Here is a 19,448-nt window from a genome sequence, read left to right on the forward strand (position 1 = left end):
TAGCATTCCCATTTTACACGTGGCAAACCAAAGTATAGAAGATAGGGGGTGAAGGCGTGCAGCTATGAGTCTAACATCTGTTCAGTTCCTTTTTTTTTTTAATTTCATCATTTCACACTGCTGCTACACAAAGAGCCCACTTATCTTCCTTACTTCTATGGTAAGGTCTTACCTCCTCTCTGAAGTCTCCTTTTGCTTTACTTTGAACATATGTTGGCCTGACGTGTGTGTTCATCTCTATCTCTCTGTCTGAGCTGCTGAAAAAAAAAGTACAAGGATCAACCCCAGTTCTAAGACCTTGCTACACAATGGACATGGGAGCAAGTGGAGGTCAAATAGACGAAGATATAAATAGGAAGTGATACGCCAAGGCAGGAAGTGATGATGAGTAACATATGAGAGGTTTGCATATTGGGTAGAACAAAGGTCTTCCAGATGGGAGGTTCACAGACATGGATCTGTGCTGGGGTGGAGCACAGTGTGGTATTTAAGAAACAGAGAAAGTGGGACATCTGGGTGGGATTTGTTGCTTGCACAGCAGGGAAATCTAGCATGGCCATGGACCTCGAGCAAGTCTAGTGTCAGTAAAGGGAAATGATAGAAAATAAAGTTGTCTATGGATGCTACAGTCATATGCTACCAGTCTTCTGTGGAAGAACTAAGGGGTTTGGACCATCCTGGTATCAGATCTTTGTGGCATGATGAAGATTTTGAGGCACCATTTCAATAAATGTTTAGCAGTTTTAGAAAGAAAAGGCTAGAAGCAGACAGACCAGCAAGGATGTTATTATAGCTGTCAAGGAGATTAATATAGCAGTTCAGGCAAGCAGCAATAAGGGGGTAAGAGGAGTCAAAGGATAGAGTTGCTGACAGGGATGATAATGACAGATACGGACATGATCAGGGTGCAGGTGTGAGTTACAGACATGAGCAACAGGAAAGAGTAAAGAATAGAGAGAGAGAAGCAATAGCTGGGGGCCAAACTTTGGAAATTCCAGAGAAATGGAGAAAGGGTGAGAGTCAATGAAGGGAATGAGTTTACAGCATCACAGATGAACAGGGAAGAATTCATATCAAAGAAGAGGCTATGCAGGTTGACGAAATGGACACCAGTAACACCACACAAGCATAAAGATATGAGTTCAGATCCCCTGCACCCACTTTGAAGCCAGGCGCAGAAGGCACAGAAGCCAAGCACAGGGCTGTAATCACAACACTAGGAAGAAGAACGCAGATGATCTCTGAAGCTTTCTAGACAGCTAGTCTAGCCAGTCAGTAAGCTCAGGGTTCAGTGAAAGACTCTTGTCAAAAACTGACCTGTAGAACAATTGAGGGAGATACTCACTATCAACCTCTGCCCCCCCCCCCCAGAGAAAGAGAGAGGTAGAGGGGGGACAAAGAGAGAGAGAGACTGCATCTTGTAAGACCTGCCAAATGCATCCTCAAGATCCTGCCACACAATCAGAACCACAGAGAGGGTGCTGAGTCAATCAAAAAGTTCTCAAGACCCTCCTAGTGTCACACAGCTATGCCTACTGTGTATAATACCTGTGTTCCTAGAGTAACATCTCCACTGAACTGAGTTTTCAAACACACAGAGTGAAGCTGTCTGTCTGTCTGTTCCTTCGCAAACTTCCACCACATTCCATTGTACACTTGATTATAAAGCATGTGTGCTTCGGTCTCAGGGGTTATATTTTATACAGTATTTGCACCTTGGAAGATAATTGCACTTGAAACAGTTCAGAGATGCTGAGCTTGTTTGAACACAATGATTCATAAGAGGTTGTGATTTAGGAACAATCATCCAAGAAGCATGTCAGTGTAAACTGCATAGGACACCACTTCTACTCTGTTAAGAAGAGAGTTATTTGACACTCAGAGTTCAGAGGGAGATGCTCCCCCAACAGACCCAAGCCATCCAGCTACAGCCGCCCCTCAAATTTTTCTGACTTCTTTCTACCTTCTCATATAGACCCTGGATGCCAAAGAGAGAATGGAGATCTTAGAACAAGAAGATGCCAGGGTCTTATGATCTTCTTGTCCATGTTGTCCTCATTTTGATAGTGGGGAAACTGAGCCGCAGAATAAAGAAGCAATTGTTCATGATCCTATCATTAGAACCCTAACCTATTAATCTCACTGCCTTCCCGGGCCCATGAACATGCTACAGAAATGAAGGATAGCATCACAGTCTGAGCTGACATAACCTGGAACTGGAAATCAAATGCAGTGGGGGGGGACAACAAAGGCTGTGGCTTATCCTCGGTTTATCTGTTTTCCGTGGTTATGTCCTGTTGATGAATTAAGTATGTACATGTATACAATGACAGACTCTAGCAATACTAGACTTCCTTGGTGTCTCTTTAATTTAAAACGTTCTATCTAAGTTGGCAATATAATTATACCCCATAAATTTAGATGCTACAATATCCTATCAGATGTAGAACTATGTCTAGTTGACTTAGAGTAACTTAGAAAGGTAATTGGTTAAACAATAAGACCCTACTCCACAACTTAAGTCCCTCCACCAAAAAGGTACACAAAAGTAGCCATAACAAAATTTGAATGTGTATTACCTTAAAAATCATAGCTGGTGGGCCAGTAAGATGCCCAGTGGGTAAAAACACATCAATTATTTGTCGGTTGTGTTCTATAAACATAATTTTATTAAGATTTGCTCTGCAGACCTGCATAGCATTTCAGGAGTCTATATGCTGGGGTTTAGTTTGAGTTTTCTTTTTTCACCAGATGGCAAACTCATCTTTATAAAATTAAATGGATCTCTAACTAGCTTGAGAGATGTCTGGAGACTGATGTCCATTTTGTTGGATTTTTGGAGGAAGACTCCATGCAGCCTTCTGTTAAGGTAAAGAATATACATTTCCACACCACCATTCCCCTTTCTTGTTTTTATGTGTTTGGTTATTATTTTATGTATCCAACTATTACATTATTTGTAATACCCAAATAAAACATGCTATCTCTGTTAAAATTGCATCTATTGAGGCCATTTAGGTGGCTCAGCAGGTGAAGGTAGAGGTTTGCTGCCAAGCCTGTCCACCTGTCCTTCCATCCCTGGGCCCCATGTGATGGAAGGAGAAAACTGACTCCTTTAAGTTGTCCTCTGACTTCCACATGTGCACAATGGCCTGTGCACCCACATGCATACATACACATACATATATATTCATATATTTATTAAAGCCAAGCCTAATTTAAAATTAATAATAAAATGTTCTAATTTTCAAAAAGGTTAACACTAATTTTAAAAATCCAGTTGATAGAGTGAATAGATAGATCAGACAAAGATGGAAAGAGTATAAGTGAACTAGAAATCATAGGTAAGGAAGATGTCAGTTTATAGCACAGACAGGTTCAAAAACAGAAAACATTGAAGAGTAAATGAGCTATGAAGATCCAAGATCAGCTTAAAGGAGTCCAGAAGTGATAAAGAACTCAAGGATAGTCGTTCTTCTGGAAGACATCTGTTAAGCCGTTCAAAATTGGTAAAGAAAACCAATGTCTCTAGAGATTTATAAAGAAGGCTTACAACAACACTGAAATGCATGGGATTAAAATGCTCATAGAAATGTCTTAAGAACATCAGGAGATTCTAGTGTCTGAACAAGAGCTGTACCCATTCCTCACAGTTCTGCTTTCTCTAAGCATGATAGGCCTGAGAGCTCAGCAAACAACATACATCAGCAATCTTATTTTTCACAACCTGGCCCTTTCACAACCCACCACCAGTTCCCTATACATTGGAAGGATCCATGTAGGATGGCCAGTGAATGGTCTGGTCCCTCTCTCTCTAACACCTCAAGGTGGTGGATAAGATATCCCCATAGATTCAACAGCTAAGATGGTGTGAAAGTTAATCTTGTCATCTTGATGGGATTTAAAATCAGCATAGAAACAAATCTCCGAGCATGTCTGTGAAGAATTCTCTAGATTAAGTTAAATGTGGTCTGAAGACCTCCCTTAAATGTGAGTGATACAATTGCATGCAAGGGGGGCCCTATGCTGGGTAAAAAGGAGACAGTGAAGTGGAACACTCTCTGCCCCCTCACTGGGAAAAAAAATTAGGAGGCTGAGGAGACAGCTCAGTAGTTAAGAGCACTTCCTGCTCTTCCAGAGAACCCAGGTTCAGTTCCCAACTCCTACTTTGGGAGGCTCACAGCCAATTCCAGCTCTAGACGATCTGGCAACCTCTTCTAGCTTTCCATGAACACCTTACTTTCATGCACACACACATGCAAGCATACACACACACACACACACACACACACACACACACACTTTAAAATAATTTAAAATTTTAAAGTAAAATCAATCAGATTGGACTTCAAACTTTAAAACTCTTCTACAGCAAAAACATATTTTATTTTCATCAAGAAAGTGAGAAGCAAACTTCTGACAGGAGAAAACAACATTCATAAATCATCTGCTGGATAGGAACTCCATGTCCAGAGCATTAAAAGCTCACCTACAACTTAAAAGGCAAGTGAGCTGGCCTTTAAAACTCAGGCAATGGATCTGAGTAAACATTTCCCCAACCATCTATAAACAGCTTACACACACTTGAAAAGAAGTACGACTCTATGAGTCATCAAGGAAATGCAAATCAAAACCACAATGAATGCTACTTCATGTGCACTGGGATGACCTGTGCATTTGCTATTGTTTTACAACATGGAAAAACACAGATGTTCCTGAGAATTATGCAGATGGAGCTCTCATATTTAGTTGGTGGGAATGTCACCTGGTACAAAATGGGTCTAGCAGTTGCTCAGTTTTTGAAAGCATACAGTTATAGCATAACCCAGCAACCTCATTCTTGTGTGTCTATGCCCAAAATAATTGAAAATATATGCCAAGGTAAGGTGTGATGACTCATATGTGAAGTTTGAGGCAAGAGGATGGCCATGAGTTTAAGGCTATCCTAAACTACACAGTGAATGCCAAGCCAGACTAGGCTGTGGAATAAGACTGTCCCAAAATAACAAAAGGGGAATGAGGAGATGACTCACATGGTAGAGAGCTTTCTAACTGAGAGTCCATATTCAGATCCCCAGTGCCCACATAAAACAGCTGGAGGGTGACTCCGTGCCTGCAATCCCCACACTGGGAAATATAAAGAGAAGGGTTCCAGAGTTCCACTGGCCAGTCTACCCAAATCAGTAAGCCCTAGATTCAACAAAAGACCTCATCTTAAAAAATAAAATGGAAAGCAAAGGAGAAAAACAGCCAGCATTGGCCTCTGGGTTCCACAAGTGCATGTGCGGACATCCAGGTTCCCTTTGAATAGCTTTACAACAGTCAAGCCAATCCAGAAGCAGGAGGGTTTGTAGTTCACACTTGTACCACAAGCACACACAAACATACATTGTACATAGAAATAAGGAAGAGAGGGAGGGAGGCAGGAAAGAAAAAAAAACACATGTTCACACTCAAAGTGAACACATAGATTTAAGATAATAGTACCCTAATATTTTGGAGATTGGGTGTATCTAAAGACACTAGATTATGCAAAAGAAGACAATCACAGAATATCACATACTTTATGATTCTATTTGTATTGTTACCAGACAGCAGGTTTCAACCACCCATCTTCAGTAAATGCAATTAAATTAAATCAGCCATATTGATAGCAAAGGGGGGGGGGGATTCATCCAATGTGACCACACTGGAAAGAGAGACAAGAAGATCTAGTAATGCACCCTAAGTACTTCTTCGGTTCTGAAGCCCAAGTTTAAGTAGACAGCCTGAGTTATGCATATCTAGGCAGTCTGGATCAAAGCATGAGCCTGCCTATAATTTCTCCATCATTGTTTTGACTCCACTCACCTGCAGGGCTCTCTGACAAATTGGAAATCTCTTCCTGGGAAGAAAAGCTTCCCCTCAGGCTTTCTGCTCTCCCTTTTCCGGGCACGAGATTCCCTCCTGAGGAATTCCCGTTTCTTAGGTCCACTGTATGAGTTCCTAGTACCTATTAGTAGTTCATTAGGTGCAAGCTCCTGTCTTCATCTTGTAGTGAATTAGTAAACCAAATAACAAGAACTCTGAAAGTATCAGCCCATAATAGATGTGTTTATCAATTTCACATGAGGTCTTTTGCCCAACTGATCTACTGGTTTAATGCCAGCCTGCATAGATGCTGGCACTCATGGTATCTAATGAATGATAGGACAGGGCAGGGTTAAACCATCAAGTCCCCTTCTGCTCTCAAGTGGCTTCATAAAATCACACAGAGAACAAACACTCTGAAAAGAATGGTAACAAGGGAAATTCACATCTGTTTGCAAGAGGAAAATTTATTAGGTTTGGGGGAACTACAAGAAAGGTGGAAGAAACAGAGAGAACCACAAAATACCTTGTGTGGTCCCTTCACAGCTCAGATCTGTCAACCACCAGAACACAAGTACACAAGTGGATGGTCATGAAGAGGCCCTGGATGAAATGGTCCACCAGGCCTAGACCCAGAGCCAAACCATAGCACCAGACCTTTGCTCTCCTTCAAGACTATGATTTGTGTGGTGCTGGGTGTGGGGTCAGAAAGACTGAGCTGATCCGATCCTTCGATGGTCTTCCTGTCTTCGTGCAATCCTCCTGCTGACCTTAGGGTGTTTAGCAGCCAAAGGTATTGCAGGGTCCACATCGGGAGCGTGTAACACATGGATTTGTGACACATGGTCCAATGGGCTTGTCACAGGCATTGGTGGTGGCACAGGGGTTGCAGGGAAGCCTGGGACACAAGATCATTAGAGTCAGCATGAGGAATGGAAGTTTTCAAAAAGCAGGGTTGGCTAAAAGCAAGGAGCCCATTCCCTGATTTTCAGTGAGCAAGCCTTGTTCAGATCACTCCTCTGCAGAGTGCAGAAACAGTGCATTCAGCCTTCTGCAGAACCCTGGGAACATAGGGAAGTCACTTCAAACTCTAAGCTTCTGTTTCAAACCTAGAAACTGTGATTGGTCATAGCCACCTCACAGATAGGAACTTTGCAAAAGAGCTGTTTCTAAATAATCTGCCTGAGCTGCCATTTGGCCTGCTCTACTTACTATTAAGTCATCTTCCTTGGAGATGCTCAAACGCAAGATGATTATATTGAATAGAATTTCTACCCTCACATGACTCTAACAAGGATTCAAAGAAACAGTGAACCTAAAATTTTGGTTTAATCAAAGTGATGATCACTTGAGTTTTCTATTTCCATGTCAGAAACCATTTATGAAGATATAAAGAATTTTACCCATCAGCCAAATAATCACAAGCCTTATGACTATCTTTCAGGACACAAAATATATTTAGTACCTCACACCGGTCTCTAGAGATGGACTTGTATATGACCTTCATCCTCAAAGTCCCTTTATTATTTTTAAGGTATTGTGTATGTGCCTCACAACGGTGGCTACACTCTCTAGCTACTCACTTGCAGTCCTCGCTCTCCAGCAGGCCTCTGTACGTGTTGATCTCACACTCCAGCCGGGCACGGATGTCCAGCAGCACCTGGTACTCCTGGTTCTGACGCTCCAGGTCAGCCCGGATCTCACCAAGCTGGGACTCCACGTTGGTGATCAGGCACTGAACCTGGGACAGCTGGGAGCTGTAGCGAGCCTCGCTCTCTGTCAGTGTGTTTTCCAGAGAGTTTCTCTGTGGGGGAGAAGACACAGGCTGTCACAGAGCTGCTCCCTCTAAAGGTTCCTGCATGACCTCCCAAAGGAGTCACGGGCTTGAAGAGAAAGAGATGGAGGGAGTGGTCCCGGGTCTGGACACTACACACCAGGTTGTGCTGGGCCTGCAGCTCGATCTCCAGGGCGTTGACTGTGCGTCTCAGCTCGATGATCTCTGCCTGGCAGGATTGCAGCTGCTCTGAGCTGGACACCACCTGCTTGTTCAGCTCCTCAGTCTGCAGGAAGCAAGGGCAGAGACAGGATCAGACCCTGCCTTAGGGTCCTGGGGGGCCTCAGTGCCCAGGTGAGCATGAGCTCAGATGCCCACCTGTGTGGTGAACCATTCCTCCACTTCTCTGCGGTTGGTTTCCACCAGGGCCTCGTACTGACACCTGGTCTCATTGAGCACACGGTTCAGGTCCACAGTGGGAGCGGCGTCCACTTCCACGTTGAGGCGGTCTCCAAGCTGGCAGCGCAGGGTGTTGACTTCCTGGTGGGGGAAGAGGCAAAGGATGGGCCACAGAACTAAGGAGTGCTGCGTACTTTAAGAAGCACACTCGGGTAGGGCAGTGGTGGCACAGGCCTTCCATCCCAGTACTCAGGAGGCAGAGGCAGTTGAATTTCTGTGAGTTCATAGCCACCCTGGTCTCCAAAGCTAGTTCCAGGACAGCTAGGGCTGTCAAAAAAACCAAACCCCTTGTCAAAAAGGAAGCACACTCAGGATGTACCTTTCCTACAATGAATGAAAATGTCTTTAAAAAGATGGATGTCTGCCAGGAGCAAGTTTATCATAAACACTCTTTAGAGGAAAGGAGAATTAAGTGTAAATATTATGAGTATCAAGAAGTGTGGTGGAAGAAGGCATTGCATTGACATTAGAAAACCTGAGTTCAGTTGATATCAGCAGCCTTTGGGGAGTGTCTGGGTCCCTCCCTCATCTCTACATGAAGATTCTTGGAAGAGTCATTACTAATATATCTTGGAACTCCAAGATTCTTCCATTTTCTTCTGATTTTGTATTTATTGTGTGATAAGCCCCAAGTGACAAGTAATTTATAATTGTTCTACTTAAATATGGAGAATGTTGTCCATTCAGTGTCTCCTATGGTCATATCATGCCTGTTAGAACTTGTTTCCCCCTTGGAAAGATCTGATGTTTGAGACATGCAGCTTATTTCCTCAGAGCTCATTCAACTGTGAAGTTTGAAGCAGCCATTATTACGTTTCTTCATTTCTCCTATTTTCCCACCCATCCATCCATCCACCTACCCATCCAGCTGTCCACTAGGGTAGAATCCATTTGCCTAACTTTCACAAAGGACAAAAGCCTTCTCCATCTCTTTCTAAACATGGTCATTGATTTCATAGCTACTCAGAAAATAGCAGACTCATGTGAGTCGTGGGGCACACATCTGGCCCCATGGGAAAACAGATCAGCCAACCACAGGTCTTCCTGTAAAAGAGATCAGCCTGGGCCTTGTTGCCCAATCACCTCTCAGCTATCCTTTGAACAACTAGCAAACCTGTTGCATTAACCTAGCAAACCAAGACCTACCTTCCCATGCTCAGAGGGACCCTCAGCACTGAGATGTCAATGGCTGGGACTTTTCTTACCTCTTCATGGTTCTGCTTGAGACACAGCAGCTCCTGCTTCAGGGACTCCACCTGAGCCTCCAGGTCAGACTTGCACAAGGTCAGCTCATCCAGGATTCTGCGCAGGCCATTGATGTCTGACTCTACCAGCTGCCGCAGGGACAGCTCAGTCTGGTACCTGCACACGTAGTCAAAAGTCAGAAGACATCAAGGAGGAGGAGCTTCTGCTTGGATAACCCTATCAAACTCATCCACTTTGAGGTCATTCCATTTTAAATGTTCTAAAAGGGAAGTATCACTGTGGTGAGTGAGGTGACCTGTCTCCTTCCAGGACCCACACTGTGTGTGCTTTCCTCCATCATTTACTATATTTGTTCTAAGAATCCAGTCACAAGTTGCCTATCAGGGAATTCTACAGTCTCTATCTTTTTGCGTTGTCTTACTTCCTAAGTCTACTGCAACCTGTCTCCCTTTCCGCTACCCTGAAGATCCAGAAATTCAGAGTCACTTAGATCCAGCCTTGTCATTAAATGGTTGGAGGTGGATTCTTCCATCTCTCTGAACCTTGTTTGTATCATGAAGACAAAACTAACACTTCATTGTTTGGGGCTGAAGATGAAGAAATATGGCATCATGTTATAAATCCTATAGGTCTTTTATGGGACCTATATAAGGTTCATAGAAGATTCAAAAGATTGTTATGATTATAATCTTACCTGAAGATACTAATTTGCTGAAAAATTAGCTTCTGCCTTCTTTTTTATGGCTTAATAACCCCTTTTGGATGCATTGATAAAACACTTCTTCAAGCTAAACTTAAAACATAGACCCTCAGCTCTCAGTAAAGAGACCTTGGCTTTTAACCTTACTCTAAATCAAGTCACAATGGTTCTTAGAAGCTGTGTCTTGCACTCAAACCTCTCCCTAGGCTGTTCTGGTCACTACAGATATCTTACTTGGTCCTGAAGTCGTCGGCTGCGAGCTTGGCATTGTCAATCTGCACCACCAGCCTGCCATTCTCAGACTTGCCACACAGAATCTACAGAGAATCAATTGTGACATGAGTTACATTATTTCTTTCCAGTTACTCCATGTCCTTTCAGATCTTCACATCAGGTATACAAGCATGATTCGTTCAGCGAACCATCATGCGGAAACCGGAAATGCTGAGCTAGAATGTAACGTGAATACCGGAAAGGAAGAATGTGATTTGAATGCCATTGCTTGTTCACCCACACCTGGTGAGTGCAGTCATGACGTCTACTCTCCTGGAGCTTCTTCTAGCTTTTCTGTAGGAACTGAGTGTACTGGGTGATCAAACCTCAGGTCGGGGAACCAGGGATCCCTGTATGCTTAGGATGAGGGCATTCCATGAACACTAAAATCGGAGACATGCAGATAAGCAGAACAAGGCAGTTACCCACTCACACCACCTCCACTGGAACCCTGCTGACACTTGTCCACTCTGCTGGCACCATGCACCTGCTTTAGGTGAAAGATCTCCCTAGTGAGCACTGTGTAGAACCCACATCCCTTCCTCTCCCAGTTCCTCCAAGTGGCCGCTTCTTCCACGTACTTTGCACTTTTCCCATAGCTTGTCTTACACCCAGTGCTGTGGCCACTCTTCCCCACGTCTCTCTACCCTGTTAAGGAGACCTCCTGCTGGAATGAAATTCACCTCAGATTTTACCTCTGACCCCTACCCTAGCACGCTGCCTAATGCTCATCAACTGTGAGTAAATAAATAATGATGCTCAAATCATTCTACTCCTTCCTGTAATTCACTTTGTTGGGACAGCAGGCAGACAATTCCCTCCAAGAACTAAGGGCTTTCACAGTCAGATATAAATTCCTATGTGTTGGAGTCCAGGAGACAGTTTAATTAGTAAAATGATTGCTTTGCAAAATGAGAACCTGAGTTCAGTTCCCAGAACTTAGGAATGACCCCCCTGGTTGCCCTTTGTCCTACACACACCAATACACACACACACACACACACACACACACACACACACACACACACACCCTGCTTGTCATTTAAATTCCACTCTGATACTAGCTCTTTTGATAATCCTTCCAAATCACACTTTTATGTGGACTTTACTCCTGTCTTCGTGGTCCTGTATACCATTTGCCTACATACCTATTCTAGTGAATGGCGTGTGATGCATGTGTGCATGCATGCGTGCACACATGCCTGTGTGTATGTGTGTGTGTGTGTGAGAGAGAGAGAGAGAGAGTAAGGATTTTAGAGCTGATAGCTTTCCTAGTTTACAAAAGCTGGCTTTTACAATAGTTGCTACAAGTCTAAAAAGCTTGGGGATTCATATAGAAAGTCAAAGAACTAATTCAGGTACACAGCATTTTTTTAAAATTTACAATCTATCTGAAAGCAAGAAAATGACTTTATAATAACCCTTGAAGAATGAGCTATTCTGGGGTGGGGTGAGAAGTAATGTTAGGAACCTCAGGCTGATTCTGCATTCTTCCATTATGGTGAATCCAAAATGGATTTTCACAGATGTCTCACCTTAGGCCAGTGAATTCTACATCACTTCCAACATTAGTTGTAAACAGCCTTAGCTCCATCCAGACTTCAATACATTCAATTTGAATAAAGAGTTCGTTCAACTGACACTGTGACGCCCAACCCCTCACCTTCTGCTGCAGCTCCTCGATGGTCCTGAAGTAGGACTGGTAGGCGGGGCACACCAGAGGGTCCTGCTGCTGGTTCCTCTCCTGGATCTGAGCCTCCAGCTCTGCATTCTCTCTCTCCAGCTGCCTCACCTTCTCCATATAGCTGGCCAGGCGGTCATTCAGGAACTGCATGGTCTCCTTCTCGTTGCCATTGAAGGAGCCCTCACAGAACCAGTTGCAGTTGCCCACATTGGCAGGGATGTTGCAGGCCCCAGGCAGGGTGCAGCCATGGCAACTGTTGGGTATACAGGGCCGGGAGGAGCAGCTGGTGCGGCAGCTCATGGTGGGCAGGCAGCAGTTGTATGGCATGGTGCTGGGGGGAGCAGAACTATGACAGTCGGCTTCTACACCTGATGTTCTGTCTCTGGTATAAGGCCTGGTCCTTTCCAGAGCTTTATATCCTGTCAGCAGTAGGTGTGGTGACCACGTAAAACATTTACCCCGCTCTTGCTCTCATTACCAATTTTCCATTTGTTGATTAGCCACTTCGCATGAGTCCTTTAGCTCATAAAATGTTTTACTTTGGCTTCCTGCTATGTCAGGACTCTTCACCAATCATGCTGGTTAGTTCAAAAAGAGCTTCATGGTTTGGCTTCAAAGTAACCAACTTAGCCAACAACAGCACGTATTTACTGGGCATTAAGTTACAGTGACTTCTGGCCCTCGGATTTAGGGCTCATCTCTTTCTCCTAAGCTTAGGAAAAGTTTGTGCCTTATTCAGCTCATCTCAGTGAGTCTGTGGGGAAAACCATCCAAGCATCTCTTTGGAAACCAAACTGGTTAGTGGAGAATCTCAAAAACTAACATCAAAAAATGGGACCCGGCTCAGTGCTTCAATACCATCCAAGACAACACTGGCCTCATCCTATGGGGCTGCAGGAGTCTCCTAGGGTCCATGTGTGCTGTTGCGTCCTCATAGGAATACTTAGAAAACTAACGTTTGGGGGGATAGCTATTGAGCATGAAGTATTACGGTATTTACTTGCACACAGTGTGGCTATAATTGGCTCTTGCTTGCTTGAATGTCCCCTTTGCACCAGATGGTGGATGTCATATCATTTGGAGCAGGGCCTAGGCCCTCCCCCATGTGTCTAGGCTGAGAGAGTATCCCTCTTTTGGAAAGTCCATTTGTACACTAGGGATAAATACTGATTGACTACCAGAGGCCCCATAGACTGCCCAAGTCTCCTAACTGACACCCAAGTTCAGGGGGTCTGGGTCAGTCCTATGCTGGTTTCCCAGCTATTAGTCTGGGGTCCATGAGTTCCCCCTTGTTCAGGTCAGCTGTTTCTGTGGGTTTCTCCATCCTGATCATGACCCCACAAAAAGGCAGTCTTATAATTCTTCTTCTTGGAAACTCTGAGCTAATTCCTATCACATAGTTATCACCCCAATCCTTCTTCCTTCAAGTGTGACCTACTCTTTTCATTATTCTCATGGAAGCCAAATCTACATATTTTAAGGCTGTATCTATTTTTGGAGCCAGCCAGATGTTATTAGGAACTAAACCTATTGAGTAAGGTAAATATCCATGCTGAGTTATTTCTTTAATGGGTCAGAAACAAATTGTAACTATAAAACAATAATGTGTATTTTCTTGGGTGATTCTGAGAGTCATTTCCAAGGAAGAGCTAGCTCCAAGAATGCTTTTAGACAAAAATCAAGTTTTAAGGTTAAGGCAGTATCCCTCCATGGGGGATGTCCGCAAGGTCCTTTTGTGCACCAGGAATACTTCCTGGTTACACTGTCTGAGGTCCCATATACTGTTCAGTCCTTCTGGCTGAGACCCGTATTCAGGGGGGCCTGAGTCAGTCCCATGCTGGATTCCCAGTTATCAGTCCAGGGGCCTGTTAGCTCCTCCTTGTTCAGGTCAGCTATCTCTATGTGTTTCTGCAACCTGGTCTTGTCCTCTCCCTCTGCATCTGGATTCTAGTTCGACTCAGTGTTTAGGTATGGGTGTTTGCTTCTGTTTCCAACAGGTACTAGATGAGGGCTTCATGGTGGTGGATAATACTGCCTTAACCTAGAGACAGGAGAGAAGTCCTAGTCTCTACTTCAAATGACTTGACAGATTTACATGACCCCACCTGGACGGAATTGCCCTACATGTGGAATTGGGGTGGGAGGAGGGGAGGGGAGGGTAGTCAGGGTGCATGTGAGGGGGCAGAGAGGGTAAGTGAGAGAGAGGGAGGAAGGGAGGGAGAGGGAACTGGGATCGACAAGTAAAATAAAAAAATAAATAAATTTTTAAAAATGGTTAAAAGAAAGGAAGGAAGGAAGGAAGGAAGGAAGGAAGGAAGGAAGGAAGGAAGGAAGGAAGGAAGAAAGAAAGAAAGAAAGAAAGAAAGAAAGAAAGAAAGGAAAAAGAAAATGAGTGTTCTTTTATGGCTGTCCCTTCCTTGTGTTCACAGTCTCTGCCCTCCCACCCAACTCTACTTTGTAAATGGTTCTACCCTAACACATGGATCAGATGTGTTGATCTAGAATCAGTACCAAGCTGGTCAAAGCCCGACTAAATGAGGTCACACAACCCAGAAAATATGTGAAACCATTAGGTTTTTTTTTTTTAATTGTATTGTATTCCTCTCTTTTTCTATATCACCAGCCTCAACAGAGAAAAATCCCAGACAATACTATTTTTAAAAAGCTAAGAAAGGAACGGTCTGTTGTAGACTAGAAAATGCGTTCATGAAGATTGTATGACTACTTCTATAGTTTCTGCCTCAGCAGGAGTGGAATAATACATGAAAAAGATTGCTATAGTCAAAAATGCATGGTAGACTTAGAGAAAGACACAGGTCCTGAGTGGAGGTGACTGCATTTGCTGCATAGTGACATGGCTATTGAATAATGAATGGCTAAAAGAACATAGATCTGTTAAGAAAAGAAACAAGTTTCAGTTTGTTTCCTAGGATTTCTTAGAAGTAAGCGCTTCTCATTTATTCCATTTACTATACACGGTGTGTTCTCAACTTTATATAAGTGATGATATTGTCTCTGGCCAATGACCCTTCAATAAACATGATGGGCAGATGAAATCCCAACAATGACAAAGGTTTTATAGTTACCTGTATCATTGTGTCAGACGCTGTGGCTGAGGCTTCTGGTTTCAAGATGCGAGCCAAAGGCATTTGAGGTTTAAGGACACTATTCATTATAGAAGCCAAGGCTATTTCCATGTCAGAGATCACACACTAACTCAGCAGTAGTATTTAACCATGGAGTGAAGTCAAGGCAAGTCTTCTGCAGGAGCCACCCTTCCTGTCTTTAAAGCCATGAGGAAACCTCCCTTCTTTCCCAAAGGCATGTCCATGATGGTGAGAATTTATGGTTTGAAATCCTCATCAGGACATGTCACATGTAAGATATCTTCTTTTGGAAACATAAAAAGATATACTGGGCTCCCCACTGACTTATTTATTACTCATTAGTGTATACAAATAGCAATGAGAGGTCATGAATGGTAACACTGGGCGAGCAAGGAGATTTCCCATATCAAAGAGAGGTCCAATTTAAGTCAGTAAGTTCATAGGTCACCCATGTTATGGTTTTAACTCTAGAACAGGAGAATGTGAAACAGTCCAAAACAATATAACTCAATGACTTTACATTTTTATTGTTATTATGTGTGTGTACAAGAGTGTAGACACACACACACACACAAACACACACACACACACACACACACACGTGTGTGGAGGCCAGACAACTCTCAGGAGCCATTTCTCTCCTTCTACCTTTGCATGGATATCAACTCATCAGGCTTGCATGGTGATCACTTCACTGGCTGAGCCATCTCATCAACCCTGACAATGATTTTATTCTATCTGGGATGGCTAGATTAAGGAACCATGTGGAGAAGGGATTAAAAAGCTGATGTGTAGAGTACTCTGCAGATCAAGCGAAAGAGCAAATGCTAGCACAGTTTCTCAAAGCACAAAAGATAAAGTAGGTTAGTGCTTAGTGTGACTGTGTGATAAACATTGCATTCACTATCAAGTTGATAATTTGAGGTGAACATGAAGGAGCTATGAGGCTCCAGCTTCTTCACCGGCATCCCACAGGCCATGCCTCTTCATAGTCACCAGTGACCTCCCCATTTTTATATCCAATCTGATCCTCCTCTCTTCAATCTATATTATGTTGGCCACCCCCTCAGTGAAGCACTTGACTTCTTTTGCCTTCTGTGTCACTGCAGCTGCTCCTCCATTTTCCTTTCCAATTGCCGTGTCCAGGTGTCCTCAGAAACCTGGAAAAACAAGCTGTGAACATCATGTGGAGAATTTTGAAGCATGCTGTCAGCTCTATCATTTCTGTCGGTGGTCCCCAAGGTGCTTTTGTACTCTACCATCTTCCCTTCAGTGGTCTTAACTTGTTGCAGAATATTTGTTCACACTGTGAAGATATATCTTTGCCAACGTGCCTTCTGATTGGTTTAATAAAGAGCTGAATGGCCAATAGCTAGACAGGAAGAGGTTAGGCAGGATTTCCAGAGACAGAGAGGATGCTGGGAAGAAAAAAAGAGGGAGAGGCCAAGCCAGAAGACACAGAGAGGAAAGAGGAGGCACAAAATAAAAGAAATGTAACACCATGTGATAGGATGTCGATCAATATAAATGGGTTAATTTAAGTCTTAAGCACTAATTAAGAACAAGCCTAAGCTATAGGCCAAACTTTCATAATTAATAAGTCTCCATATCATTATGTGGGAGCTGGTTAGTGGGGCAGAGAAAAACCTGTTACATTAACTCCTACACTTCTAGCTACCACCCTTATTTAAATAGCTCTTTACCAAATCCAGTCATTTTCAAGCTCACTAAACCATCATTGTTTTATTTCAGAAGGCTCAAAAACTTCAGATTCAGGGGTCTGGAAAGTTGGCTTCATGGTTAAGAGCACTTTTTGCTCCTGAAGAGGATCCAGAATTTTTTCCCAGCATACACATGACAACTCACAATCATCCATAACTGAAGTTCCAGGGGATTCAGTGCCTTCTTCTGACCACCATGGACACCAGAAAAAGAGTTTATACCCATGGAGTTTGTAATTTGATTAATTTTATGTGTTAATTTTACTTTGGTAAGGGATGCCAGATGATTAAGTCTACCTCTGAATGGATTTATGGAGTGTTTCTGGAAAAATAATTATGTTGAAGATCATTTTTATAGGTTGTAGATGGGCATCGTCTAAATTGCTGAAGGCTCAAAGAATGACAATAGGTGTGGAAGAATGTTGGGTTCACGCTTCTGTCTTGACCTAGGATACAGTGTAATCCTAGTCTCAGATATTTACACCTTCAAACCTTGATGAGGACCTATTCCATTGGCTCTCTTGGTTTTCAGGCCTTTGGACTTAGAATGGAGCTACCCAATTGCCTTTCCTGGGCTATCAACTTCAAGGTGGCAACATTTCTCAATCTCCTTAATGATATGAGCCAATCCTGTACAATAATTTTAAATACATCTGTGTCTTAAATAGAAGTTAGATTTATACATAGGTTTATGGATAGATAGATGATAGACAGACGTCCTAGTAATTCAATTTCTGTAGATATCCTGTTGGCTGGCTTATCTAGAGAATCCTGACTAATGCATTGCTCAACCAGCATAATTTCTTCCTATCTTTTCTTCATTGTTCTTTATCTCTAATCAGCTTTCACATACTAGAGGAGGCCTCCAAATTCCACTCATCCTCTCCTCTACCCACCCATCTCAATTTGTGCTTTCTCTCAGCAGCTTTCTGGAAGGTCTTCATTCTATTCTACCTAACTCTAAAAGCTTCCAGGTCCTATTACAAGCCAGGCTACATAGCTGACAGATGTATCATCTGAAAAGTTTCCACACACAAAAGTCTCAGAGATGACCACTCAAAACACTTTCAGATACAACCTACCAAACTATCCTGCAGTTCCATTCTACTACCACATTTCTCTTATGTTCTAAGTTAGAACGTGAACTATCAGATTACAAATATTCATCTCCCATCCCTCATTTCCTTACCCAACAAATGTTATCCTTGGGGGAAAAATTTTCCCTCTTCTTGTTCCTGTACACACATCTGTCCAAACAAGTGTCATCAGAATTATGCTAATATCATATAGTAATAGTTGATTGAAGTCAGAACTATGAGATGTATATAAAGTTTCAATAACCTTATCATTAATTCTGATTAATGTTACTCTTCCTTATTCAATTCCCTCACAGTATCCATTTGTTTGACTATGATTAGAACTGGGAGATGATTCTACTGCAGTTGAAGAGCCTGCTGTCAACAAGACAGGCATATATTATATGAAATGAACAAATGTGCAAAGTGCTGATCAAGGGATGGAGAGAAGGCTTACCTGTTAAAGGCTGGGCTCACAAAGCACTGATGGGGTTGGCTTGTCATCTGGGTCTTCTCTTCCCATTCTCTCATGCTTTTAAAATTTGTAACTCTTCATTTATATCTTCCTTGAACCACCTTGCTCTTTACCAGTGATGACTGTCTCTGTCTTATTCACTCTGGGCTGTAAATAATGCTATGAGACAGGAATGGGCTTTGTTTATTAATGTTTCTTCTTTCCCAGCATTTTAGTATTTGGCACACAACAATAGATAACTGATTGTATTTGTGTCAGTCAGAGAGCATTAACTAAGTGCATAATAACTGTGACTGTGCCTTATAGGGTTGACAGATTTAAAACTTCAAAGAGGAGGCAAGTGGATGGAGACAGGAGACTTGTTGTTTATTGAGAAAGTCTTGATGAAGACTGTCTTTCTTAGGATTGTGGGCCATAGAATGCAAAGAGTTCATGAGAGATGATGAATGTGGTGATGCATGCCTATAGGCTGGTACTAGAGAGGCCAGACTGTTCCACATATCAACCAGGCAGCCAAAGCAACAAAGTGAAACCTGTCTTTAAAAAAAATCATGTTTGTGAAATACAATGATTTCAATTTTAAAGCTGTGTAAGGAGTAGGGTTTTTCCACCCACCACCAATCTGGTCCCACCGCCATGCCAGCCCCAAATGATATACAGAGACTCTGTATTTGATATAATTCTGTTGGCCAGTTACTTGTTTCTTATCAGCTAGTTCTGTCTTAATTATTAACCCATTTCTATGTATTTCCACGTGGTCTTATCTTACCAGGGAGAGGCAGCTGGTGGATCTGCTTTCTCCAGTCTCTCCATGTTGGCTCCTCCTTACTACTTTCTCTTTCCTCCTTGTCTCCTAGTCCCTTCTATCTTCCTTTCCTATTGGCCAACAGTGTTTTATTCATTAACCAGTATGATAAACATATACATAATGCCATCTCCCATCAAAGCTGGGCATACAAATTAACAACCATAGTGGTATCTTTTTATACACCTCACCTCATTATTTGACATACTTTTATGTATACAGTTCACCAGATCATCGCTACTATATCCAAGTAACAGATGTTGGTATGACTCGTATTACTACCAAAATATTCATGTAACCATTGGCTATTTATGTGGC

At 42.8% G+C, this 19,448-nt stretch overlaps 1 protein-coding gene across 4 annotated transcripts in view; it reads right to left on the bottom strand.

Annotated features, from left to right (window-relative positions):
- The window catches only part of LOC127216194 (keratin, type I cuticular Ha1), a 46,871-nt gene that overhangs the window by 5,523 nt on the left and 21,900 nt on the right, over positions 1 to 19,448 (bottom strand). The window contains exons 1-7 of one of the 4 annotated variants that reach the window (XM_051176799.1): positions 11,926 to 12,313; positions 10,224 to 10,306; positions 9,289 to 9,445; positions 8,003 to 8,164; positions 7,785 to 7,910; positions 7,434 to 7,654; positions 6,298 to 6,748 (exon numbers count right to left, since the gene is read on the bottom strand). The exons of 2 other annotated variants lie outside the window; for them this stretch is intronic. In XM_051176799.1, the coding sequence (XP_051032756.1) occupies positions 6,631 to 6,748; positions 7,434 to 7,654; positions 7,785 to 7,910; positions 8,003 to 8,164; positions 9,289 to 9,445; positions 10,224 to 10,306; positions 11,926 to 12,273 (1,215 nt within the window). In that variant the 5' untranslated portion in view covers positions 12,274 to 12,313 and the 3' untranslated portion in view covers positions 6,298 to 6,630. Of the gene's footprint in view, positions 1 to 6,297; positions 6,749 to 7,433; positions 7,655 to 7,784; positions 7,911 to 8,002; positions 8,165 to 9,288; positions 9,446 to 10,223; positions 10,307 to 11,925; positions 12,316 to 19,448 lie in introns of those variants that run through there. One more of the 4 variants, XM_051176835.1, reaches the window with a different exon arrangement.

This window comes from Phodopus roborovskii, unplaced genomic scaffold, assembly GCF_943737965.1.
Source record: "Phodopus roborovskii unplaced genomic scaffold, PHOROB, whole genome shotgun sequence".
Lineage (NCBI taxonomy): Eukaryota > Metazoa > Chordata > Mammalia > Rodentia > Cricetidae > Phodopus > Phodopus roborovskii.